Source organism: Magnolia sinica, chromosome 1 (assembly GCF_029962835.1).
Source record: "Magnolia sinica isolate HGM2019 chromosome 1, MsV1, whole genome shotgun sequence".
NCBI lineage: Eukaryota > Viridiplantae > Streptophyta > Magnoliopsida > Magnoliales > Magnoliaceae > Magnolia > Magnolia sinica.
The window spans coordinates 103,817,939-103,844,447 of record NC_080573.1 but is presented as its reverse complement, the minus strand read 5'-3'; the positions used below and the strand labels follow the sequence as shown (position 1 = coordinate 103,844,447).

Sequence of the window (26,509 nt, the reverse complement as noted above, 5' to 3'; positions counted from 1 at the left end):
ATGTGGGATAATTTCTCTTGTATAATTTCCTAATCTATCGTAGTTCCCTTGGAGAGAGATGGAAGAGTCAGGAAGCGTCGCCGAAGGAGAAGATCTACTGCAGAAAAATCAAGGGAAGGAAGGGTCGAAGGGGAAATCTTGCAAGGGATGTCTCTACTACTCATCGCTTTTAAAATCCGACGCTCGAAATCCGCTCTGCGTCGGCGTCAGCAGAACCCTTCAACAAGGTTTTCAATCCCTCATCCCAACCTTTTTTTTCGTAAATGGCATTTCGACCCAAAACGCCAGTTTGCTATGTGCGTTTGGATGCACTTTCGCAGACCCCATCTCATCCCCAACTTGGCAAAGTAGGTGCTAAAAATCAGATTGGTTTTCATCGACAGACCAAAAAAGCAGATGTGAAAACCCCTTTTTCGGAATTGCGTCCAAATGAGCCCAATACTCTGTTTGAATCGTTATATCATCATCATCATCATCATCATCATCTTATCCTTATCCCAACTAATTGGGGCCAGCTACACGAATCATGTTCCGCCATTCTATTCTTCTTCTTCTTTCTTTATCTATTTATTTATTTTTTATTATTATTTGAAGGCTTCCGCCAGTCCACTCATATCATATTGTTTGCATTCAAGAAGAAAGTTATGGCAGACACTGGCACAATCTAATATACTATTACATGTTCGATTACAATCAAGCTAATAATCTATTACATAAGTTTACTACATTAACGAGTTGATTATCTAATAGTCTATTACATAGTCTATTGCATTTGTTTGGATCGGGATGTGGGGAAAACAATTTGATGCAATCGTCCCACATCCCACATGTGCACGCTCTGCACGTGTGTACAAGAAAAGGACCACCTTCCTTTTTTAGCCCATCACCACTTTCCTTTTCTTTCAAATCTCTAGATTAGGAAATTTCCTCTTTCTTTCGTATCTTTATTTTAGGTAGGTAATAATTTTAGATATTTTCTTATATAAGTATGTTCTTATTTTAGGCATTTTCTTAATTAGAATGCTTTGTTATTTAGGCGCTTTCTTATTTTCTTAGATTTTTAGATTCAATGGCTTTTATTATAGATGGTGAGGTTTGATTATAAATAAGGCCTACCGCCTATGGCTTGTGGAATAAAACAAGTTGATTGAAATTCTCTCTTATGAAATTTTCTTATTCTCTATGGTCTATTGAGGGGGTACCTAGTTCAAGACTAGAGGTCTATTGAGCTTGCTCACAGTCTTGCATTCATGATCTCTAGCATTTGGCTAGGTGATTGTTGGGTCTTTTCCCGCAATCTCTCTTTTCTTATTAATCCATTTGCTTCCTCATTCGGGTTTGCATCAAATTGGTACTAGAGCAAGTTCTGCTCTTGGGAAAACTAGAAGAAGGTACTTTTTTCTCAATCTAACCTCTCAACTTTACCCTTCATCCATCCATCATCTTTTATATTTTTCTTTCCTTTTTTTTTCCCCTATCTCAAAATCACCAAACCCTAATCGTAAAAAAAAAAACTATTCCAACCCTACCACATCCTAATCCCATTCCAACATATCAATTCCTTGCCCTTCCTCTCTTTCCTTACCCCCCCCCCCCCCCAAAAGAAAAAAAAAAGAAAAGAAGAAAAGAAGAAAAACAAAGAGAAGAAGTTTTTTTTCCTCGCATGCTTTGTGAAAGCTTGTTATCTTATGCCTTGCATTAGAAGAGGGACGATTTACAATCCTGAGATGGTTACGCAACCTAAAGATGAAACTGTCACAACCTTGCAACAAGTGGTTGATTTGATCACAAAACGGGTGGATGACCTAGAGGCCCGTTCCACAACTAGAATGAATGCTTCGGAAGGATATATTATTGTTCTCGAAAATGAAAACAAGGGAATCAATCTAGATCGCTAAACATCTATGGATAACCTTGATTGAGAATTAGAGTCCAGAAATATTGACTCAGGGTATCCTGATCGGAATGGTAATTTACAAGAAGAAGAATATGAGCCTGGCTATGGGGCCCAACAACATCGCTATGCGCAACCAAGATCCAGATTCCAGAGGGATGAACAACCTCCGACGGGATCATCCAATTTATCCCGAAGGAGTAAGGAATATTCGCACTTCGGATCCCGTCAAGCATGTCAATATTGACATTCCAGATTACGATGGTAATTTGGATTCCAAAGTGTTCAATGACTGGCTAAAGTCAATGGTCAATGACTGGCTAAAGTCAATGGAGCAACATTTTCATTGGTACAAAATGGAAGTTGTCAAGTTGCTTTTTGGTACCTTGAAACTTCAAGGCACAACTCAAGACTGGTGCTACACCATTGAAGAAGATATACAATGGTGTGGCCTTCCTCCCATAAGAAATTGAGAGGAAATGAAAGCAGGAATGAAGTGAATGTTTCTACTGTTAGATTACGAGATGATTTCTTTTCAAGAACTCCTCACGCTTCGACAGGACAATTTGATTGTGGAGTACACATCGTTATTATGACTTAGTCATTCGGTGTCGCTTAACAGAAACAGGAAGACAAGTGGCGCATTATTATAATGGGCTAAGGTTCGAGATTCAAAGAGAGATGGTAATCGTTTGGCTTAACAACGTAGATGAGGTGTATCAAATGGCCTAAAAAGTGTAGGAGCAAAAGCTGGTGATAAGGTGTGGTAACTAATGCAGGGGCATGTTCACATCGGGCTTGAGTGGCGTGGCTTGTGGGATGCGGGTGCACACTCGGGGTGGGTGGTCCGCGGAACTGATGTGATTTGGGGCCCGTGTGAGGCGGAACCTATGGATTTGGGGCTCACGAGGGGGCGGAACCCATGTATTTGGGGCCCACGAGGAGGGTTCGGCCGAGGACCTAACCCATGGATGTGGTGCCTGGGCTATGAGATAAAGGGATTAATTCGCCATGATCTATCAGTTTGAGCTTTTAGAGCAAGTGGTTAATTGTCTTGCATCAAATTGGTATCAGAGCAGAAGGTTTTGTGTTTGAGATTCCTCACTGGGGGTGATTAATGCGGGAGCATTTTCATACTGGGCTCGAGTGGGGTAACTTGTGGGATGTGGGGGCACACTCGGGGTGGGCGGTCATGGAACCCATGTGATTTGGGGCCCATGAGGAGGGTTTAGCCGAGGACCTAACCCATGGATGTGGGGCCTGGGCTATGAGATAAAGGGATTAATTCGCCATGCTCTATCTGTTCGAGCTTTTAAAGCAAGTGGTTAATTGTCCTGCATCAGTAACCTTCAAGGCGGGGGTTATGCATCCACCCGTCCCACTACTAGTGGCTCCACTTCGTGCCCACAACCATTCGTGCGCACACTAACTTACCTCGGGATTACAAAATTAGTTAGAACTCTGTCCAATCCATTTCCAATCCTCTTCCCCAAAACGATGATATAAAGGGAAAGTTTGTTGCAGTAACGCAAGGGAAGTCGACTAACAATTGCTTTAAGTGTGGTGGTTGTGGACATTACGCGACTGAGTGTTCCTCTCACAATCTCTAATTTTATGAGACAGAAGACTTCATTGTAGACCAAGTGGAAGAACACGTAAATGATCCATAAGATGATGGGCAAGAACTTGAGGAATGCCTCGATTGCCTAAACGAAAACAAGTTATCATTGGTGGTCAGAAGGATTCTAGCAACACCAAAGGAAGAGGCCCAAGAAGACTGACTGCGAACCAATATTTTCCATAGATGAGTGTCGTGTGGTGGAAAGGTTGTCAAGGTCATTATTGACAGAGAGGCAGCAACATGAACTTGGTCTCACAAAGCATGGTGGACAAGTTAAAACTGAAACCTCAAACGCATCTCAAGCCATACAAGATTGCGTGGGTGAATAACACGTTCTTCCCTGTGACTAAGAGGTGCTTAATCAACTTCTCTCTAGGTTGTTATGAAGAATCGCTTTGGTGTGACATTATTCCAATGAAGGTCACACATATTATTGGGGCCAAGGTGTTCCGTATCCATTACGATATGCCCATAAAGGCCGATACGTATAGGTAATGACCATAACCATTATGCGATACGGGGGTGAAAAGGGGCAGTTAGTTTTTTGAGACCGTATCAACCGTTACGGTGACCGTAAAGGCCATTATAGGGCATAATGACCGTTACTCTTGTAACGGTCGAAAAACGATCAATTTTTTTTTCTATTTAAATTCATTTTTCTCCTCTTTTTCACTTTTCTCATTCTAAAAACTCTCCTATATCATTTTACAACAGATTTCAACCACTCTTACTATAGCTTTTAAGATTAAAACTGTGGATTGAAGTGATTTAAGCGAATAGAATCTCCGAGGGCCTTTTTTTTTTTCAAAAAATTGAAAAAGCGGTATTTATGCCTTTTTCTAATTTCTTCTAATGCTTGATTGTGATGTGTAAATATTAGAGACAATCATATTAAACAATTCACTGGACAGCCCGATACAACACTCTCACCAAAGAGTGGATCGTTACACTGCTATAAACATGTTCAAAACAAAAAATGAATATATATTTGAAATATTTACATTATTATTGATTTTCTAAATATTTTTTCAGGCAAAAGAAAATTTTCAATCGTTACTGGGGTCGTAACGGTCGTTACGCCCCCGTATCGGTAATGGTGGTGACCGTTACGGCCACCGTTACTAATACGGAATACCTTGATTGTGGCGCTCGTGGATATATGACAAGGATGTAACTCACAAGGGTCGCAAGAACACATATAACTTTATATACAAAGGAAAGCCTATTACTCTTAACCCTATGTAGGATGACGAATTTGAAGAAGCAAAGTCGGCTTCCACAGTGCTGAGTATGGCCTGATTCGTGGAGGAGAGTCGTGAACGTGGAATCATGTATGCTCTGGTAGGATGCAAGACTGATCCAGTTGAAAAAGTTGTTATTCAACCACCTGAGATTATGAACATTCTGTCCCAATTTCAGGATTTTCTCCATGATGAACTACAATTGAGCTTCCACTCATGTGCGACATTCAACATGCAATTGATTTGGCACCTGAAGCGCCAGTGCCAAATCTTTCAACATATCTAATAAACCCGACAGAGCATGCAGAGCTTCGTCGATAGGTGGAAGAATTGTTAACAAAGGGGTTCATTCGTGATAGCCTCAACCTGTGTGCCGTGTCGGCGTTGCTGACACAAAAGAAGGATGGCAGTTGGCGAATGTGTGTTGACAGTCACGCCATCAACAAGATAACAGTAAAGTGCCGCTTTCCCATTTCGTGCTTAGATGACATGATGGACATGTGGGCGAATGCTACAATTTTTTCGAAGATTAATTTGCGAAGCGAATACCACCAGATAAGAATTCGTCCTGGGAATGAATGGAAAACTGCTTTAAAGACAAATGATGGATTGTATGAATGGCTAGTTATGCCATTCGGCTTGACGAATGCACCTGGCACATTCATGCGGGTGATGATGCAAATTCTACGACCATTCATTGGCAAGTTTGTCGTCATATACTTCGATGATATCCTCATCTATAGCCGTTCACAAGAAGATCACCTGGACCATATTCGCCAAGTGATGAGTACTACGCCATGAAAAACTCTACATCAATTTAAAAAAGTGTACCTTCATGAGTTTTGGAGTGATCTTTCTGGTGTTCGTCATTTCAACAGAGGGCGTGAAGGCTGATTCAAAAAAGATAAGGGCCATTGTTGAATGGTCTACTCCCATAAACATTCATGAGGTTCGCAAATTTCATGGGCTTTCGACATTTTATTGAAGGTTTATTCGAAACTTTAGTTCCATTATGGCGCCAATTACTGAATGTATGAAGTCCAATCCATTTGAGTGGACTAAAGCAGCAACAAAGGCATTTCAAGAAATCAAGCAGAAATGATAGAGGCTCCAGTTCTTAGATTTCTTGATTTCGAAAAAGTGTCCAAAGTTGCCTGTGATGCATCGCACGTAGGCATAGGAGGTGTCCTTAGCCAGGAAGGACATCCGATGACCTTTTTCAGTGAGAAACTCAATGAGGCACAAAAGAAGTATTCTATATATGATGTGGAGTTTTATGCTATTTTACAAGCTCTGAAGCATTGACGTCATTACCTCATTCATCGAGAGTTTATGCTCTATTATGATCATGAGGCATTACTTTACTTGAATTCTCAGAAGAAGTTGAGCACTAGGCATTCTAAGTGGAGTGCTTATCTTCAAGAGTTCAAAACATCGCGCCGGTATTGAAAATAAGGCAGCGGACGCCCTCAGCCAAAAATCACACCTATTTTCTACCTTATTAGTTTCCGTTGTTGAGTTTGAAGAACTTAAACGAGACTATATCATAGATGATGATTTTGGGAAAGTATTTTTAACACTCATTTCTGGTGTAGGCATCGAGTACCCAAGGTATAGCTTGCTTGATGGGTACTTATTCTTCGACATGAGGATGTGTCATCCTAAGAGTTCTTTGCGAGAGCTTGTTATACGAGAGCTTCACTCAGGTTGCCTGGGTGGTCACTTTGGTATCAATAAAACGACAGCCATGGTCAAGGACCGTTTCTACTGGCCAGGTTTGAAGAAAGACATCGGGATCGTTGGTCGTCAATGTCGAGTGTGTCAGTTGGGTAAAGGTAACAAACATAATATTGGCCCTTATACGCCATTACCTGTGCCAGATGCTCCATGGGAAGACATCGGTATGGATTTCGTCTTAGGATTGCCTAAGACTCAACGTGGCTATGACTCTATTTATGTTGTGGTTGACAGGTTTTTGAAGATGGCTCATTTTGTCCCTTATAAGAAGACGTCGGACGCCATGCACATCGCCAATGTTTTCTTTAAAGAGGTAGTTCGTCTACATGGTGTTCCTAAAACTATTGTATCTGATCGTGACGTCAAGTTTATGAGCTACTTCTGGCGCACCTTGTGGTCTAAGATGGGGACGAAGTTGAAATTCTCAAGTGCTTTTCATCTGCAAGCAGATGGGCAAACTGATGTCGTAAACCATAGCCTTGTGAATCTACTTCGATGTCTAGTTGGTGATCATACCAACTCATGGGACATTGTGTTACCACAAGCTGAGTTCTTATAACAGTTCTATGAACCGCACCATGGGACTCTCTCCTTTCGAAATTGTGATCGAAATGCTACCGCGACAACCTATCGGTTTAGGCCCACTTCCTAGTGTGACTCGATTGAGCTAGGACGTTAAAGCTTTTGCACAACATGTTAAGGAGATACATGAAGGAGTTAGGCGAAAGATCACCCTTATAAATGAACCCAAATCCTTCGGGTTCACTCACAAGCTTTGGCGATGAGCCTATTCCCATGAGCAACAACTAAAGAAGCGCTCCACTAAGGGAGCTACCAAAGTCCACATTCCATGGGCATACGAAACACCCAAGGAATGTATCATTCCGCCAACTAGAGTACACTCTCACTAAAGAAGGTAGCTACCTCCTCTAGAGGTTTAGAAGTAGGGGAAATCTACCAAAGCTAGGCAGATAGATAGACTCCTTTCCCACTGCTAATGGCAAGCAAGAAACAAAATCAAATGATTGTTTTTTAACTAGTGGTGATCGGTGTGAATAAAGACCCTCGTCCCGACCAAGTAATATCTGAACTTGTGTTGTGCAAACACAACAACTCAAAACTCATGTTCCATGACCGCGGGACTCCACTTCGTCCTTTTATTAGCTTACAAGGGATATGCAGATGTTCGACAACGTTTTGCACAATGCCAAGAAGGAGATAGAGTTATGGTGCAACTTAAGTATGAGCAGTTTCTAGTAGGCTCTTATACAAAGCTCCACTCCAGAAAGGTAGGTCCTTACCACCTTTTGAAGAAGCTAGGTGATAATGCATACCTAATCGAGCTGCCACCTGAAATGAAGATCAACCCCATTTTTAATGTGGAAGACCTTACAGTTTATCTTGGACATCACACAAACGAAAGCACAGAAGAACAGGCTATCCAGATACCTAAGGTACCACGCCGGCTCGAAGAAATCATTGAAGATGTGTTGGATGATTAGATAGTTTCCACATGCCAAGGGGGGTATCAGAAGTTTCTTGTCAAATGGAAGGGCCGACCAAGGTCTGACAACGCAGATTTTAGTTGAGGATTTTAGGCGCATCAACCCAAAACTCTATGAGGAGGAGTACATTGCCATTAACTTGACGGAGCCGAGTTTTTTTCTAGCTGAGGGTAATTGATGCAATCATCCCACATCCCACATGTGCACGCTCCACACGTGTGTACAAGAAAAGGACCACCTTCCTTTTTTAGCCCGCCACCACTTTCCTAGTTCAAGACTAGAGGACCGTTGAGCTTGTTCATAGTCTTGCATTCGTGATCTCTAGCATTTGGCTAGATGATTGTTGGGTCCTTTCCTGCAATCTCTTTCTTTTCTTATCAATCCATTTGCTTCCCCATTCGGGTTTGCATCACAATTCCCATGGTTTTTTGTTTCTTGGGATTTCTTCTCTCGGTAGAATTTCCAAGAACCATGAGATGGTACTCATGTGGATGTGAAATAGCTGTTTCTTTGATGTACCAAATGAAAGAGGTGAGTTCACAAAATTGGAAATTCTACTAAGAGAAGAAATCAGTGACAAATTATGGATTTTTTTTTTTTTCTCTGCTTGTGAAATGGCATGAGCCAAACCAAATGCAACCTAGTCGAAGGTTCTTTGAATGTGGTAAAGGCCTTTCGGATCATGGTTTGCAAATCGATTTCAGTGTACTATGTCGGTCACCACAAAAATGGGGTCATATTGCCCTATATCACCCCTCTATCAGGCTATTTAGGGCCGCTGTGGCCATACTGTTCATGGCCAATACTGGTACGTATCGGGTGATACAGACCAGTTCTGGACTAATACGTCAAACCATGATTCCGTTCACTGTAAAATTGAATAAAAAGATGAGGCATGATCAATACAACTACATTAGGCCGAGCTTAACCATACTGCACCGATTCTTCTGCCAGTGGGTCGCGTTTGCTGGGTAGTCATGATCCTCCTATTAGTGATCTTTTCCACCCTGACCCTGAGGAATGGTTGAACTGACTATTGCAGAAATTGCTAACATTCAATTTCAAGATGTTGCCAACCTTCTCACACAAATCACAAGGCACTCCTTGATGTTCTATGTTCTCAAATCATCCAGTCGACCAAAAATTTCATGGAGCATTCCCTCCATCTGATCACATCTTCTTACTATTTCCTCCACGGCATTCCTCAAGTCACATCACATGTTCATCTATTTCCTCCACTTGTACAATGGATCAGATTGTTGGATGCCCGTTGATTCTGATGGTGTGGCCACTTGATGGGCATATTGGCCTGATTTTTTGCACCAGGTGACCTTACGGATGGTTCACACCTTCTGCACGGCTTGGAAATTTTGCAGATGTGACACATCTTAGGGAAAAACACGTTCATGTTAAGCTTAGCATATTGTGCTCCAAAGTTCTTTTTAGCAATAGAAAAGCTTCTTCGAGGAGCAGTAAACCGCCTTGTATATATATTCTTCTCCATGCCCAAGAAGCATCCAACTTCTTATTTAGAAACACCCTTAATTTAGATTTGGAAAATATCCTATTCAAATTCAAAACAACTGACGTATCGTTATTTAGGAGTACCAAACCATAATTAGATTGAATTAACAATCATTGCATTGACCTTTTTTTTTTTTTTTTTGTGTGTGTGTGTTTTGTGTTGATCAATCTTTTTATTAATTTTGTTTATCTTATTTATAGTTTCCTAGAGATAGACTAAAGTTGCTTTTCATGATTTTTTGGTTTCATAGTTTGTCCTCCTTTAAGGCAATCTTTGAGTCACACAGCAGCTAATTTGTTTTTTGAGATGAATAGGAAGGCTGATTCGGAGGGTGTTCCTTCTCTTTCACTTTCAGTGGTAGTTTGTTGATTACATTCTGGACATCATTGGGGGTTTGTACAAAAGAAGCATTTGAAAGTATGCTTGGGTTCATCTTTAAAAAGAAAGAAAGTATGCTTGGGTTCTTAATGGACTAGGAATGAAATATGCTTTCATCATGCCTGAAAATGGGACCCACTTGATAATCCAACATTCTTGGTGTTGTCCATGAGGTGGATGGTTTGGATTACAGTACCAACGATCGTGTGTATGGGGTAGGTGGAGCAAATGAACTAAGCAAATCATATGGATAGAGAAGTGGCCTTTTACCTAAGATTTTTTTATGGAAGTTGAGGGTTAACTTTTTTTAATAGCGTAAATGGCTAAATGTAGTTTGTTGTTGTATTTCAAGGTGTTGATGTCACCATTCTGGTAATAATTACAATTTATTATTCCCTTCATTGCAAACGTCTATCATATACAATTGTGGATGTATCAAGGATAAGTGATAGTAGACTTGAATTGATTCCTTTGATGTAATTGCATCTCATTTACAACGTTGATCAAGGTATCCAAAAACGGTAATGGCATGGGCCGTTATGTGATATGGGGTCGTAACAACTCGTGTAAAAAATTTTGGACCTTAACAAGCCCATACTAGTCCGTTATGATCATGTGTAATGGTATGTGTATATCTGTTCCCATTTGGTGGATATTTTTCATTTCCCTCCATTTTTCCTTTTCTTTTTGACAATTTTGCTTCTTTAGGTTATTTTAACCCATTTTTGACTAGATTTGTGCAATTTTCAGACATTTAAACTCGAGATATAAGCCATTTTCAAAGAAGCGAAGATTCAGGGCTGAATTTTGAGAAAATCGCAACAAAAGTATATATATATTTTGTTTTTTCTTGTTGCAAATGTATTGATTTTTTTTTTTTGAAAGATAATTGCAATTTTATTAAAAACGTGCCAAAAGCACAAAAGAGCTACAAAATGCAGTCCAAAGGAAGCTATGAAGACCAATCTACATCAAAGTCTAAATTGGATGCCCAATCTTTTACATCAAATCGACAAATCATGCTTGAATTGTGTTCGATTTTGCCATATTTGTATAATTTATCAATTTTATTTCTTTTGTATTTCAGTTGGTTTTTATATAATTTCCAGCAATTTTCAATTTTTGTATTTTTTGTAAAATATTTGTGTGTAAATTGTTTAAATACATATATAAAGTTTAGATCTACACATGTATGCACTAAATTAGTGTTTTTCATCTCTCTCTTTTTTTTGGTATGTTCAGTAATTTCTAGTAATTTTGGAGATGAGTACTGACATTTTTTTTTGTTTTTTATTTTTTTATCCCTCAAATTTCTTGAGAGGAATGATGTCAAATGTTTAGGAATATGTATTAGTGGGACAAATCCTATGGATTGCATTAATTCCCCCTATTCTGGGGCATTCGTCTGGTCTCAAATTGGCTCGATATTATTAACCCAAATTTAATTTTATTTTTTTCCCTCAAATTCCTTTAGGGAAATGGTGTCAAATGGTTATAGATATGCATTAGTGGGCTGATTTTTGTACATTGCATGAATTTTGACTATTTTGGAGGCATTCGAGTGGTACCCAAGTCAAATTAACACTATCCATCCGAATTTAATTTTTAATTTTTTCTTCAATCTTATATTAAAATTATTGACATTAGATATTTAAAATATTAAATATAGGAGTTTTGAAGTTGGACTAACCTAAGCCTCTTAGGTTAAAATACCATAAGGTAGCCCATGAAAGCATTCTTACCAAAGAATGGCCTATTACACCATCATAACCATCTTCAAACCTAGAAAAGAATACATATTTTTGGAATCTTTTAATTTTTATGATTTTTTCAAGTTTTTTTTTCACATCTTTTCTAAAAAAAATTTCAACCGTTATGGGGGCCGTAATGACTAATAGCATAACAATCCATTTGTTGGCCGTTACCGTTATTGAATACCTTGATGTTGACTTTGTTGCAAGCATTTTCTTTAATGCTGGACTATGTTTGAAGATGATCTTGTAGTGTTCCATGTACTAATTTTTTGATTTAGTGATTTGTTCCTTTCAGGAAGCCACTTCTCATGGTAAAATGAAATCTGTGTTGCTATACATTATAGATTATTGATCAATGTGGTCGGTGGTGATTATTTGCCAATTGAATGATGGACTTGGAGTCGCTACTAGTCGTTAATCTTGAAATTTATGGTTGGGTAGACACGTAGAATCACAATGTATTTGACCCCTCGATTTGAATGACTCTTGTGGTTGGCCCGTGACAGGAGATTTCGAGTTAGGGCCTTGGCGACGAAGAAGGAAGTGTTTAGTCACCCTTTTTCGCCCGCACCTATGTGCAGTCTTTACTTTGTAGATTTGAGGATTTTATTTTTATTTTTTTATGGTTCGAGGCTCTAGATGTTTATTGTCTAATCTAATTGCAGACAAGATCCGAAATTGGGAAAGATTTATTACTTGACTATGAGCACGACTAAGGAGACTGACATGCAAGGTATTCCATAATGGCCACCACCGTTTCCATTACAATACATACTGTTACGTGTATATATATATATATATATATATAAATATAAATTTTTCAAAGAAAACTTGTATTTGCCTCGTAATGAGCCATTACAGGAGCCATAATGGGCCATTTTTAACAGTAGTTACGGCCCTGTAACACGTAACGGTTGCCACCACCACCTTTACGTAGTTGTTGTTATGTTACGGCCCTGCAACGATTGTTACGACACACCATGCCGCCATGGCTCAAATGCAATCATGATCAAGGAGACGATATTGCTTGAAAGAGGAATAAAAGTGGAACTAATGTTGCTCTATTACAGTCATGGTCGTGGAGACAAGTTGCTCGACACCGATCATGACTAAGGAGACGATTATTGCTTAGAAGTAGAAAGAAAGAAAACTAGGCGATCCCCAATTTTTGATGTGTCAAGATCTGGTCGTCGCTCAACAAGACACAAAGCATATGTCAAAAGGAATAAATAAAAAGATATAGTTGGGGTGTGTGAGAAGGGAATTGTCACAATTTGTAACAAGCAAAATAAACAAATTGCAGGAGCACCACTCCAAGCGACCGTGTAAGTGGGAGATTTGAGAGGGGAAAAAGGAGCGTTGACACCCCTTTGTAGACAAGTTCATTGAGGATCTTAGATCCTGACCCTACTCCAGATGATCTGAACCTTGTTGACTTGATTTATTGGGAGCATGACTTAGGTTTAGGTGGATTGGAAGGTTTAGGATGGGGTGGATGGACTAGATGACATGGACGGATAGATGAGACGGTTGAGATGGATTGAATGTGTGAGATGAATGGGATGGATGGCTTGGCTTAAGAGAGGGATGTGGTAGAGGAGTGTAAAGCATGGGCCTTTTCCCTTTTTGCTCCTCTAAGTGTAGAGAATGGAGTATTGTGATGGGTTTTCATAATTGAGCCAATGGTAGTTCTGTAGAAAATGAGAAGTTGGGGGGTAAAAACACCATGTGGCATGCTTTGATAAGTTGTTGGGACCCTTGGGGACACGTGGCACTCCAACTGGTTGGGGGAGCGGTAAATTTTGTAATTTAGATGAGAGTTAAGGGCAAACAACTGTCCAGTCACTAGTAGAAATTGTAATTCTATTGGTGATTAAGCATGCTTGAATCCCAAGGCAAAAGAGCTTAGGAACTTGTGAGTGGCAAGGGGTTGACTTTCAGGGGGGTAGCGGAAATTGGATTTTTGTTACCTGGTTGGACCCGAACTTAAACCCACCATTGGTCCAATGCTGCCCTGAGTGCCATGTGGCTGCCTTTGATTGGCCGAGAGACGCAATTGATTCTGCATTGTTGCTAGCACAAAGGGGTCATTTTGGTGTTCAGATGGTCTTGGCGAAGCCTAGAGTCAGTTTGGAGGAGTTTTTAGGGACTTAACACGGGCTTTGACTGGGTTTTATGGGTGCTTGTTACCTATGGTCTCGAGTTCGGTTTGGCTATAGTGTTCTTGGATCGGTTTCAGTTCCGGGCTGCAGTTTAGATCTTTTTGCAGTGGGTCATTTTTATTTTGGGTGGTGTGTCGATAGAAGGTGTTGGGACCAAAATTTTGCCAAGTCCTTGAGCTTCAAGTTTTGCAGGTCGTGCACTTGTTGCGCACCACCTTGCCATGTTGCATACCATTCTTGCAGAGAACCACAGTTTTTAAGTGAAGCAGCAGGTCGTGCACCCCTCCAAAAAGGGGTGTGGCCTGCCAGGGATGCTTCGGCAAGCATCTGCCCTAAGATACCCAACGCACCTTGCAAGTGGGGGGCACAGGATGTGTTTTAAGGAGAGCAAATGCTGTTTAGAGAGTGCAATATCCACTAACTTCTAGATTGGCAGGAAGTAATATACTCGTCCAACCGGCTTGTGACATGTGGTCAAAACCATCATTTGAGTGGGGTGTAACCTCCCAATAACTTCTAAATCCCCCCTCAAGGAGCTCATTCACAACATTCAACTCTCTCTCTCTCTCTCTCTCTTGAGGAATTGTTGGTCATGGTTTGAGAATTTGTACTTCCATCTTTCGCCAAGTGCAATTGAGACAAGGTCAGCATGAAAGAGTAAGGATTCAATCCTTTCTCAGTAGGTGCCTCAGGTACCCCAAGCTAGTCTCGGACTGCCCCTGTGTGATAAGACATTGCAGTCACACACCTTGTTCCCCCCAGTCACGAACGTTGGTTCATACCACCCTTTGAGCTACCTAAGACTAGTCTCAGTTGCACCCTATATGTTAAGACATTTGGGTTCGTGTTGCACCTTTTTAGGTCCTGCTCCCCCTTAAAGGAGTTATAATCCCTATTTAATATGAAAATTTTTATGCATCCTTTGTTGTTTTGGCATGTGAGACACCTGGCAATGCTAGAACCATACCGCTTGTGTATGCTGCAAGGCCATGTTGATATTTGATGCGGATGCCTCTTAAGAACATGGTATGCATCATTTGCTGGTATCTCGATGCCCAGTTGGCTATAGGAGACGCCTAAGGCTATCGCTTGTATTTCAGCTTGATTGATGAATTTGACACTCTAAAGACGAAGGGCCATGGATTTGAGGAGTTATGTGCGTCATTTGCATCCGCTATTCTGCACCAGGTAATAGATTAATTTTTTCTGGTTTTTACTTTTTAATCAAGTTTTTTCCCCCCCAGGGAATGTAATCAAGGGCTTGTGCTAGATCCTCGCCTAGAAAACACCATTTTTTTTTTTTTTTTTGTTTAAAATTTGATTTATTTATTTATTTTTTTATATAAATTTTTAGGAAAACCATGGGAAGGAAAATAGTTTTCTATAGGTTACTTTATTGTCACAATCGGCGGAAAACTTCACATCTACTGAAAATGTTTTCTTTTCCCCAATTAATTTTTGGATTCTACCAATCCAAACAAGCCCTAAGGTCAATGGTTAACAACAAGAGTTGTCTCGCATTATTGTGGAAATGCCTATGAATTAGGTTTTGATGGGGACATCTCGCGCACACGCACGCCCCCTTACGCACATACGCAAGGAGGGCCTCACCTTCGATCTGGATCGGTGACGACATCCATGGAGGGCCTCCTAGTTAGAGGACTGTGTTTTGGTTCCTTGGGGTGGACCCGATCATCATGTGGATCCTATCATTAGATCTCATGATCGTGGCTCACTACCCTAGGTGACCTAGGACCTTGAGTTTTGCTTATTACCGTTAATAGGAACATCATGAACGGTTTACATTGCATTGATTAGTTGTTAGTTTTGATTACTTCGTCTTTAAGGCATAGTATGCGCACATGGCGCGGCTTTTGGGGTATAGGTTTTTCTTATGAATAGGCAACCCCTTGTAGGGTTTTTTCATTGAAGTTGATTAATAAAATTCTGCGTTTTCCTGCTTTTCTAATTCTCTGAGTTGTGGAAACCTAATTGGGTGCAAAACCCTCCATTTTTCGAAGGACTAACTACCGTGGTGCGAAGCCACACCCATCTCAAATCGCCCCCAACTCCTACCTTCCATATTCCTCATCTCCTACATCCATCCCCTCATCAAATCCACCCACGTTTGCAGCTAATCTTTCCCCTACAACAGATTTGCAGGAGGGCTGAAACTTCGGCGGAGCACTGTGTTCAAACCAATCATCCGTTTGGCCTGAAATTTGGAGGGAAGGTGGCCCATCCCTGGTCGACTAGGCCCTAGCTGGCCGATTCTATATTCATGGGCCTCACACACGTGTGGGCCACCATCCACGCACGTGCGTCAGGCTGGTTTGTTGTCCACGTGCGGGCTGATAATAGGCTCCTTCTCATCTCTATTTCACTCCTCTTTCGCCTTGTTTCTATAACCCTAACCCTAGATCATCTCAAATCCCTAAGTTCTATTCCACTTTTGAAACCCTAGGTTTTCCCAAATTAAAATTTGAGAATCCCTTGGATTGGGAAATAATCTTTTGCATGTGTGGATGAATCTACTATCCTTTGAGCATTGTTTGGTCTGTAACTTTAATTGATCCAGTCCTAGCATGTGTAGGCCTGGGCCCGCATAGATTCCCCTTGATTGAGTGCTTGACTTTATGTGGGATGTGGAAGTTTGTGTGATTGTTTTGAACTAGTATGATCTAAAGCCTGGAATCTCGCATATCAAGTTTAAAATTTCATGTCTTGCATCAAATTTGGTATCGGAGCTTAGGTTTTTCATAGGGGATTCCATTGCATGTTTAGGGTTTAGTCTACTCGCATTTATTTTACATTAAATTTAATCATATAGGGCTGTTTAGGACCCATCATTCACAACATAAGACTACTGAATTTTCTATTGTCAGAAATCCCCAATTTTCATTGCTGAATTTTCTGTTAACAAACTGTTTGGATAGTTATGTTGCTGGAATTTTAGGAGCGCTCCGTAGTTTCCCTCATATAGATTTAGACACATATAGTTGCATTAAAGGACCTTTGAGTTGAGTGGGTAGTTGTATGTCCACGCGTATTGGTCGCGGTTTTGGGTTGCACCCTGCACTAAACATGGAGCAATTACAAGAGTCAATGGACACCATGACCCGGTAGTTTGAGTCTTTGGGTAAGCGCTTGGAACAATGTATCACCCAACGCTGGGATCAACTTAATGTGCGCGTTACCCAACTAGAGATCTCTGCCTGGGCAAACCCCGCCATTGGGGAAAATGCCCAATCTTAGGTAAGTGGTTAGGAGGATAAACAAGGGAATGAGGGTGACCAAAGAAACAAACAGGGGCGCGCACCGGTGCACCCACCCTGTAAGGGGCAACATGATCATTATGACTCAAATGCGTAACTCCTCAAGGGAGTTAGAGTAGAGGCCCCTACGTTTAATGGCCACTTGGGCCCTAAAGCTTTTCTAGATTGGTTGACGGATATGGATTACTATTTTGAGTGGTACGACATGTCGGATGCTTGTCGAGTCCGATTTCTCAAGATGAAGCTTGTGGGCCAAGGAAAAAGGTTTTGGGCTACTGTGGAGCGAAAGAAAGAGAGGTTGAGGGAACCCCCAATAGTCCATTGGGGAGAAATGAAAGAAACTCTTAAGGAAAAATACCTCAATTTCTTTTATCACTTGAGGTTGGTTGAGGAATCAAAGTCCAAGTCTAAACCTCTCCATATTTTAAATACCAAAGACTTTGAACGAAAGACTGAGTAGGACTCGATGGTGTACATCCTTGTGGCACCAGAGGCTAGTGCAGAGTTACCCACTGAGACCATTCCGGTAGTGGATGAGTTTCATGATGTCTTTTCCGATGATCTACCGGATGAGCTTCCCCCTATCAGGGATATACAATACACCATTGATTTAGTCCCTGGGGCGTCTCTACCAAACCTGTCTGAGGTGGTCAATAGGAGTCTAGGAAATTTACTCAGATGTTTAGTAGGGGAGCACACCAGGACGTGGGACATTGCACTACCTATCGCTGAGTTTGCATTTAATAGTTCTGTTAATAGATCCATACGTTTAAGTCTTTTTGAAGTCGTTACTGGTTATAAACCTAAGAAGCCTATTGAACTTGTCTCCATGTCCCTGTCTCATAGGCTATTAGAGTCTGCAGAGTCCTTTGCACATCACATTCATTCATTGCATTAAGAAATCAGGCGAAAGATCAATACTAGTAATGAACATTACAAAATTTTTGCTGACCAACATAAACGATTCAAGGAATTCAATGTAGAAGACTCTGTGATGGCTCGCATTAGGCCAGAGCGGTATCCTCAGGGAGTTGTTTGTAAATTACACGCGCGTAGTGCTGGACCATTCAAAATTATAAAACGAAATGGTCTCAATGCCTATGTGGTAGATTTTTCACATTCCATGGGAATTAGTTCCACATTCAATGTGGAGGATCTAGTTGCATTTCAGGGGACCACTGATACATTGTCCAGCCCGTCACCTAACCATCCTGATTCCCTAGGCCTTTCCCTTGATCCATGGTCCCCTCCTGACCCATCTTCCCAGTCTCTACCTCCCATACCTACCCTTCCCACACCCAGAGAGGAGATAAGATATTCTGGACCATCAAATAATATCGACATCAGATGTTGAATTTCAAAGTTTCTGATCAAGTGGAATTCACGCCCAGCTTCAAACAGTACGTGGCTCACTGTGGAGGAGCTCCAGAGACTTGATCTTGACATCTTGGAGCGGTTCAGGAGTTTTGTTTCATTGGTGGCGAAATCTTCGCAGTCGGGGAGTTGATGGAGACATCTCGCGTACACGCACGCCCCCCTTATGCATGTACGCAAGGAGGGGGGTCTTACCTTCGATCTGGATCGATGACGACATCCATGGAGGGCCTCCTAGTTAGAGGACTGTGTTTTGGTTCCTTGGGGTGGATCTAATCATCACGTGGATCCCATCATTGGATCTCATGATTGTGGCCTACTACCCTAGGTGACCTAGGACTTTAAGTTTTGCTTATTACCGTTATTAGGAACATCATGAACAGTTTAGATTACGTTGATTAGTTGTTATTTTTGATTACTTCGTCTTTAAGTAATAGTATGCACACATGGCGCGACTTTTGGGGTATATGTTTTTCTTATAAATAGGCAACCCCTTGTAGGTTTTTTTATATTGAAGATGATTAATAAAATTCTGAATTTTTCTGCTTTTCTAATTCTCTGAGTTGTGGAAACCTAATTGGGTACAGAACCCTTCATTCTTCAAAGGGCTAACTACCGTGGTGTGAAGCCACACCCATCCCAAATTGCCCCTATTTCCTACCCTCCATATTCCTCATCTCTTATAGTTATCCCCTCACGTTTGCAACTAATCTTTCCCCTACAACAGATTTTCATAATCTGGCCTTGCACGAGGGCTGAAACTTCGACGGAGTACCGTGTTCAAACCGATCATCCGTTTGTCCTGAAATTTGGAGGGAAGGTGGCCCATCCCTGGCCGACTAGGCCTTAGTTGTCCGATTCCATATTTGTGGGCCCCACACACGTGCGGGCCGCCATCCACACACATGCGTTAGGCCGGTTTGTTGTCCACACGTGCAGGCTGATCACAGGTTCCCTCTCGTCTCTATTTCACTCTTCTTTCGCCTTGTTTCTATAACCCTAACTCTAGATCATCTCAAATCCCCAAGTTCTATTCCACTTTTGAAACCATAGGTTTTTCCGAATTGAAACGTGAGAATCCCTTGGATTGGGAAATAATCCTTTACATGTGTGGATGAATCTATTATCCTTTGAGCATTGTTTGGTCAATAACTTTAATTGATCCAGTCCTAGCATGTGTAGGCTTGGACCCCAATAGATTCCCCTTGATTGAGTGCTTGACTTTATGTGGGATGTGGAATTTTGTGTGATTGTTTTGAACTAGTATGATCTAAAGCCTGGAATCCCACATATCAAGTTTAAAATTTCATGTCTTTCATTAGGGTTTTAAGAGGAAATCAAAGAGCTACTTACCTGAAGAAGAGTGCAATCATGTTCTGCAGCTACTTTTCACAATACGAACAGCGAAAAACACCATATTCTATGGAAAAACATTGATTTTCTAAGGAATTGTTGTCTTCTGAAACCATCCTTTGTTAGAATGCATACTATTTCTTTGTTGTAGAAAATTTCATCTGTAGGTACCATGACTCGATTGTTGTTCTTTCTTAAGGGCATGTTTGGATACACAGAATCCATGCAGAAATGGAAATTGTTTTCCACTGACAAGACAGTTGGGCTGTTTAGATACATTGATTCCACACAATAATCATTACTCTTATCCACAGAATTCTTTGACACATGAAACAAGGGGCGACTCCTGTCTAATGAATTTGAGGATTCCACTTGCTATCCAAACGGGACCCCAATTTTTGGAATCCATGTTTCTACAGTAAGCAGGAAAATTATCATTGGTAATGGTTACATTTTCTGTAGAAAACCCATGGATTCGACATTCCAACCACGCACACTGCTATTACCTTTAATTTTCTTGTTTGCAAACTGAAATCAGTTCATTAATCAAACTGCAAAATATTCTGATTGTTTGGCCCTGTTATCAGTTCCTAGCTCAATTGTTGGAGAGTCTGAGATTGAAGCTTCAAAAGAGGGTCGTAGCCTTTCAGACTTCAAGTATGTTTGTGTTGGTTATTCTGTGTTCCTAGATGCCAAAGATAATCCCAATGAGCAGCAAGAGAATCAAGCCGAATTGCCATTCTGTGTTGGCATTGAGGTCATTATCTTAACTGCTACTTATTGTGCTTTCCAATTGCATAAATAGTTTGAACCTTCAAGACTAATAAATGATGTTTCTTTTTAGCAGAAACTAAATAGATGACTTTTTGGGTTTCTACTAATCAATCATCTCTATCCTCCTTAACACCAAATGTTTCTTGTTTATTATTTGAAATTTGAATTCTTTTGAATTGCTTACTTGTTTGAGTTCTCAGTCATCTGTTTGCCTATGACGCTATAATATTTCTTTTGTGGTTCTAGGGATGTGTCTGAGCCTCTGAGGTTCTGGTGAAATTACTTTGCATGACTATTTTGTTTATTTAGATTTATATAATGTTCTCACAAAACCTATCAATATGATCCCAAGTTTATGTACATAATATTCAGACAACCCACATGCATTGTACATGTCTACATGTAAATATTTGAGTCATGGATGTGAGTAATTGGATTGACACGAGTCTTCCAATAGAAGGCAGGAGCGCCCCAATATACGTATGCATGTAGGTATGTATATATGTGCGCGTGCGTGTGTGTGACATCCAACCTTCCAATAGGTTGGTCTGACCATGAGGATCATGTTGTGCAAAAATCAACCCTATTCATTCGTCAGGTGAATTATGCCATTGAAAACAATTTCTAAGCATTGATAAATAACAAAATACAAGTGTAGTCCACCCGATGAGTGCAGGTGGTTGATTTTTATGGAAGTTGATCCTCATGGTCTGCACAACCTATTGGAAGGGTTGGATGTCACATGCACACGATATAATAGAAGTTGTTTGCTGGGTGGACTATAAATTGTAGTGGACTTGTGACCTATATATATAGGGAAATGGTACTATGAGGTTGACCTCATGGGAACTTCTCATGAGGTCGAGCTCTGTGGGCTCCATTGTGATGTGTGATGGACATCCATGTTGTGCATTTGGTAGGTCCCCTCTAAGTTATGGGATGTGCCAAAAATCAACCGTTTCTGGAACTCAGGTGGGTCGCATGGCATTTAAAATCATGCCAAAAACATCTAAAAGCACTTGGTGGGGTCCGAGTTTGGGAATGGCCTAAAATTTGGTGTGACCCCTCATCCAAGTGGGACACACAATAGATGGGTTGGATGTCTAAACCGCATGTCACTGGACCCTATATACAATCAGGAAGGTTTCAATGGGTGGTCATCTACTCTCAGTTGTTGTATGTGGTGTGGCTCACCTAAGTCATGGATTGGCTTGATTTTTAGGCCCATGGCTCACCATGGAATGGTGTATCTAATTAATGGGATATATGTCTGACACACATCACGGTGGGGCCCACAGTGCTTGACCTCATAGTACCATTTCACACACAAATATATCCTTTCAGAATTTGCAGTATTATTATTGCACATTCACAAAGGAGGATCCTCAACAAGGAGTCTGTCATTGTTGAAAAGACATCCTCCAAGACCCCATTAAAGGAACTGCCCATTTGATCCTTCCCCTCTGCATTTATTGTGGCCACCAGCCTTTCTTTGAATCAATTGGTGGAACACCAACCAACTCCTTTGATTGTGAAACTCCTCACTCTCACGAATGGCAAACCATCTTAGGGTTTTTATTTTTTTACGTTTTATGATGATCATTATATTTTTGCAAATTGCAATCTTTCACAAATATCTATTGTTGCAAATTTTGGTGGACCAGTGCTTCATTGCTCCTGCTCACAGTCTTTGCAAGCATATAGGCTTCTCCTTGCTTTGTTTTAGATTATGTTGAATGCACCCAAAAATAAAAAAGAAAAAGAAAAAAAGGTCATGCCAAAACATTAAAAATAAAAAATAAATAAAAGATACTCACCATGCCAAAACATTTTAGGTTATTGTTTTTTTTACTTTGCGGTTGTTTTGGCAGATTGCAATCTTACATGAATATTCTTCATTGCAGCTTTTGCTTGACAAACGAGTTTCAAATGCTGACCATGTTCCTGCTCATGCTCACAACAAGGAAGGTAGTAGAAACATTAAGAACCATAGTGTATGTCTACTTCGGAGATGTTGGAACCATCTCTTCTTAGTGAAGTTCTTGCATAATGTTTGAATTTTGACAAAATTGAATGCATATTAATTTCATGAATTTGCTTCTGGAAGGGTTGCAATTTACAGTCAGTGACTCCCCTCCCTACATGTTCTTTATAGTATTTCATTGCTGTTTCCTTGATTAGTTTGACTTCATTATTTGTCGCACTACTGAAATCCATCATTTGTATGGGGTTTTGGATTCGCTGAACCAAACAATAGGACTCGTGGATTCTTTGGTATGTTTTTATTTAATTTAGAAATGAACTTATAGAAGATATATAAGAATAGGCGCCTTTCCAATGGAGCATAATTTAAGTCCTCGTTAGTAAATTTGCTTCCCTGAAGGAGTTCAATCCACAAGTTTCGTAGCAATTCAATGTTTTGAGCCTCAAAAAAATGGCCTTAAAGACTTGTGGTGAAAATTGCCCTGGGTTTTGAGAATATTTGTTGGTTTTTAGAAATATTTTGGTATTTTGAGGTTCCAATACCAATTGATGCAAAGCTAAGTTTGGATCTAAACATTTTGGTTGCAAGGTGTTTTTTAGTTTAGGGTAGTGAAGGTGCATGGATCCCCCGTGTCTAGTAGTTTTGTAGAAGTTGGAGAGAGAGAGAGAGCTCAAAATGTGAGCTACCTCTATTTCTTATTCTGTTTATATGTAGGGTTTCCCTGTTTGCAAATTACATCATAACCCCCTAATAAATATAAAATTACACATAAGACTCTACTTTGCATATTTACAGCTAAACCCCTGCAAAACAAATAAATGTTAACAGTCATAACCTTTCGGATGTTGTGGTTGAGGAGATGATGAGGCTTTTTTTCTTGCTTAGAAGGCATTTGCCTCATCTGTCTGAAAAGGATGGCCTAATTTGGAGGAAAGATAGGTCGGGAGGGTTCTCAGTGCGTTCTTTCCTTGAGGTGGTCTCCGGCATTGTGTCTGCAGTTGAGTGCATCTATACGGGTATGGTCTGGAGGTATGGGTCCCACCTGATGGTAGCGGTGTTTGCGTGGCTTGTTGGCAGAAATAATCCTTTCTATTGATAATCTGTATAAAAGGGGGATGGTGCTCCCAGTGTCTTGCCTTCTCTGATTGAAGTGTGAGGAATCAGTGGAGCATTTCTTCCTCCATTGCCCATTTGTGAAACGATCCGGGACGGTGTTCTTGCTATCCTCAATGTTCCATGGGCTATGTCGAGCTCCATAGAAATGCTTTTTTGTTGTTGTTGTTGTTGTTGTTGTTGTGGCATGGAGGGGGCCCTAGATCCAAAGCCAGTGGAGTGGTGGTTGGCCTTGTTAGCGGTTTTGTGGTCTGTTTGGCTGGAAAGGAATAACAGTGTTTCTGTTGTTATCATTGTTAGGAAGGTTTTGTTGTTAATCAGGGAGTGGGCTTGTTAGCTTTTGGGCGTGGGGTGGCTACGGTGCATGTTTTGTAACTTTTCTTTTTTCACTTTCCTTGTGTTGTCTTTTTGCCTTTTTGGCATTTGATAAAATTTATCGATTCTAAAAAAAGAAAAGAAAAAAAAAAATAGAGCAATCGATGCAAATCACACTTACTACACCTAGGTCTATTGGATGTTCTTACTTTTTGCTAACCACTCCTCCATAAAGCTTGATTTTCCTTGCCAAAACCTAAACCACCATTTGCTTGTACCCCAGTTTCTCTCCCTCATCCGCCCCATAACAAGGTCCACTCCCCTCTTTAAGTTTTGAATCCCATTCCACTTTATCAAGTGAAATTCCTCACTTTGATCTTATCTTTCCAGAGAAAGTCCCTTTGAATATTCTCGAGAAATAATTGAATTTTTCAAGGAAGATGTGATCCCCGTGACGAAGTTGCAAGAAAAACAATAAAGTATCATCATATGGGTCTCAGTTCTGTGTCAGATTTGCGGAGGGATTGCTTGTCGTTGGAAAGGCAGGTCTCCAAATGCCCCCCCAAGCCTTATTGGTTAGAGAAGCTCTTGGCATTTTTTTTTTTTCATATATAGTAAATACATTGGAATGGTTACAGACTTGTAGTGGAAGGAGATTTGTCCGATGTCATCAGGTAGGCAAAAGAAGAGGGGTCTGAACCATGAGAATTGGGTTACTTTTTAATGAAATTAGATCTTTAGCCTCTACACTATATATTTTATATACTCATGTAGTGAGGCTAATTTCCAGGACTGGCAATGGGCTAGGCAAAATCAACATTTTGAATGGGCCCAGCCCAACCAGTTCAAAATCGAGCCTGAACAGTCCCAGGCCTACTAATTTCATTGCTGATGAGTTGGGTGTGGGCTGGGCTGTTAGGCTCTTTGTATTGGGGATTCTATTACCGTAGATTATATCTTGGGCTTAATAAAAATTTCATTATATTTTTAAGAGAGAGAGAGAGAGAGGATTTAAAAAAAAAACACAAGTTCAGTTCTTCCATACAAAGAGGAACAAGCATAAATTATATAATTTCTTCAATAATAAAATGCTATCTTTCTTTTACTCAAGTATTTAGAAAGGACCCTAAACTTTAGTCTGGCTCAAGTAACTAGGGTTCAAGACAACTTACCCAAATTCTTAAATAAGAAGAATACCATCTACGGATCTACTTATGGCACTATTATCATAAATACCTAACCCACCTATAAGCTACCATCAACTTTATTTATTTATTTATAGCCAGGTACTGTCGATTGTATTGGAATATCTCAACCAAAAAAATGCCCAGCACTTGGATATTAGCCACTTCACTGTATCTCCAACACTGAGATTAGTCACTTGTCTTTACCCATATCATGACTTCTGCTCATTTTCACTGGAATTTGGTGATCATGGGCTCGTGGGAAATATACCACGATAATCTTTCCAATGGATATTTGTGGCGTTTAGACCCATGTTACCTAGACATTTCTACTTTCAGGTTTTTGCCATGCCATCATCGGGGTATTCTTGGACATACTCCTTGACATGACATGACACTTCAAAATCTGCACAGACGAAGTGTCGTAGTGATTTCATTGAATAGCCCGTGCTGGACACTTCAAGCGAGGTGTCTAAACATATTATACACAAATATTTCCTTCCATCTTTCTCAATAAATTTTTTTTTTGTTTAGTTAATTTCTTTTGTCAAGCTGAAGATGTGTTTCACTCCTAGCCATCAAGCTAACCTTCATTTCTCATGTTGTTGATGAAACTAAATAAAGACTTCAACTCAGTTTCTAGATTTTAGTTCATTTTGTAAAATAGGTGCCGGACTCCTATGACCAAAAATCACAAATTATGTGGTTTTGTTTGTTCCTCTGCTGTGGTGCTGTTTATTTATTTATTTATATTTTTTTAAAGACTTGAATTATTTTAGAACTACTGAATATCTGACTCGACTTGTGTGTTTTAGATGGTCATGTTTTTCATCAGCCACGGTCCTACAAACCAACCCATTCAATGGGGGAGGAATTCTTGAGCAGGCGAGACTCTTTCTTGTTGTTCTTGTCACTATCACTACTACTACTACTACTACTACTACTACCTACTGTTTTCATTTTCGTTTTTGTTGTTTTTACTTAGCACATCATTAGTCAAAAGACGCCTAATGTGATAAAAACTTTACAAAGATGCAGGTTTACTAGAAATGCAGGTTTGGTAGCATCAGGTGTGGCTAGGAACATACACAAAGTTGGCAACCATATCAAAGACAGCCTTGATGACATATTGTACCCATACCGCAGACGGCCCAAGTAAAGTAGTAGGTTTATATGATTGCAATGGCCAAACCCAAACCAATAAAATGTGTAATTTGTGGTAAATAAATGATTTAGCTGACTCTTTTTTTTTTTTTCTCTCTCAATTTATTGGTTTGGATTGTTGAACTGGTCAAATATGCTTTTGATTCCTGCCTCTTA

The 26,509-nt window shown here is 40.3% G+C and overlaps 1 protein-coding gene across 3 annotated transcripts; it reads left to right on the top strand.

The window, feature by feature from the left end:
• Positions 1–26,509, top strand: LOC131252852 (uncharacterized). 3 transcript variants are annotated; one of them, XM_058253613.1, is made up of 6 exons: positions 94–227; positions 12,321–12,388; positions 20,407–20,576; positions 22,498–22,561; positions 26,005–26,074; positions 26,228–26,509. In XM_058253613.1, exons 1-6 carry the CDS (start codon positions 148–150, stop codon positions 26,346–26,348), a joined length of 573 nt encoding a protein of 190 aa, XP_058109596.1. In that variant the 5' UTR covers positions 94–147; the 3' UTR covers positions 26,349–26,509. The 3 variants fall into 3 exon arrangements, with proteins under 3 accessions (XP_058109605.1, XP_058109587.1, XP_058109596.1); XM_058253622.1 differs by lacking the exon at positions 12,321–12,388 and having other exon boundaries at positions 1–227; positions 22,498–22,587; positions 26,228–26,441; XM_058253604.1 differs by lacking the exon at positions 12,321–12,388 and having other exon boundaries at positions 7–227.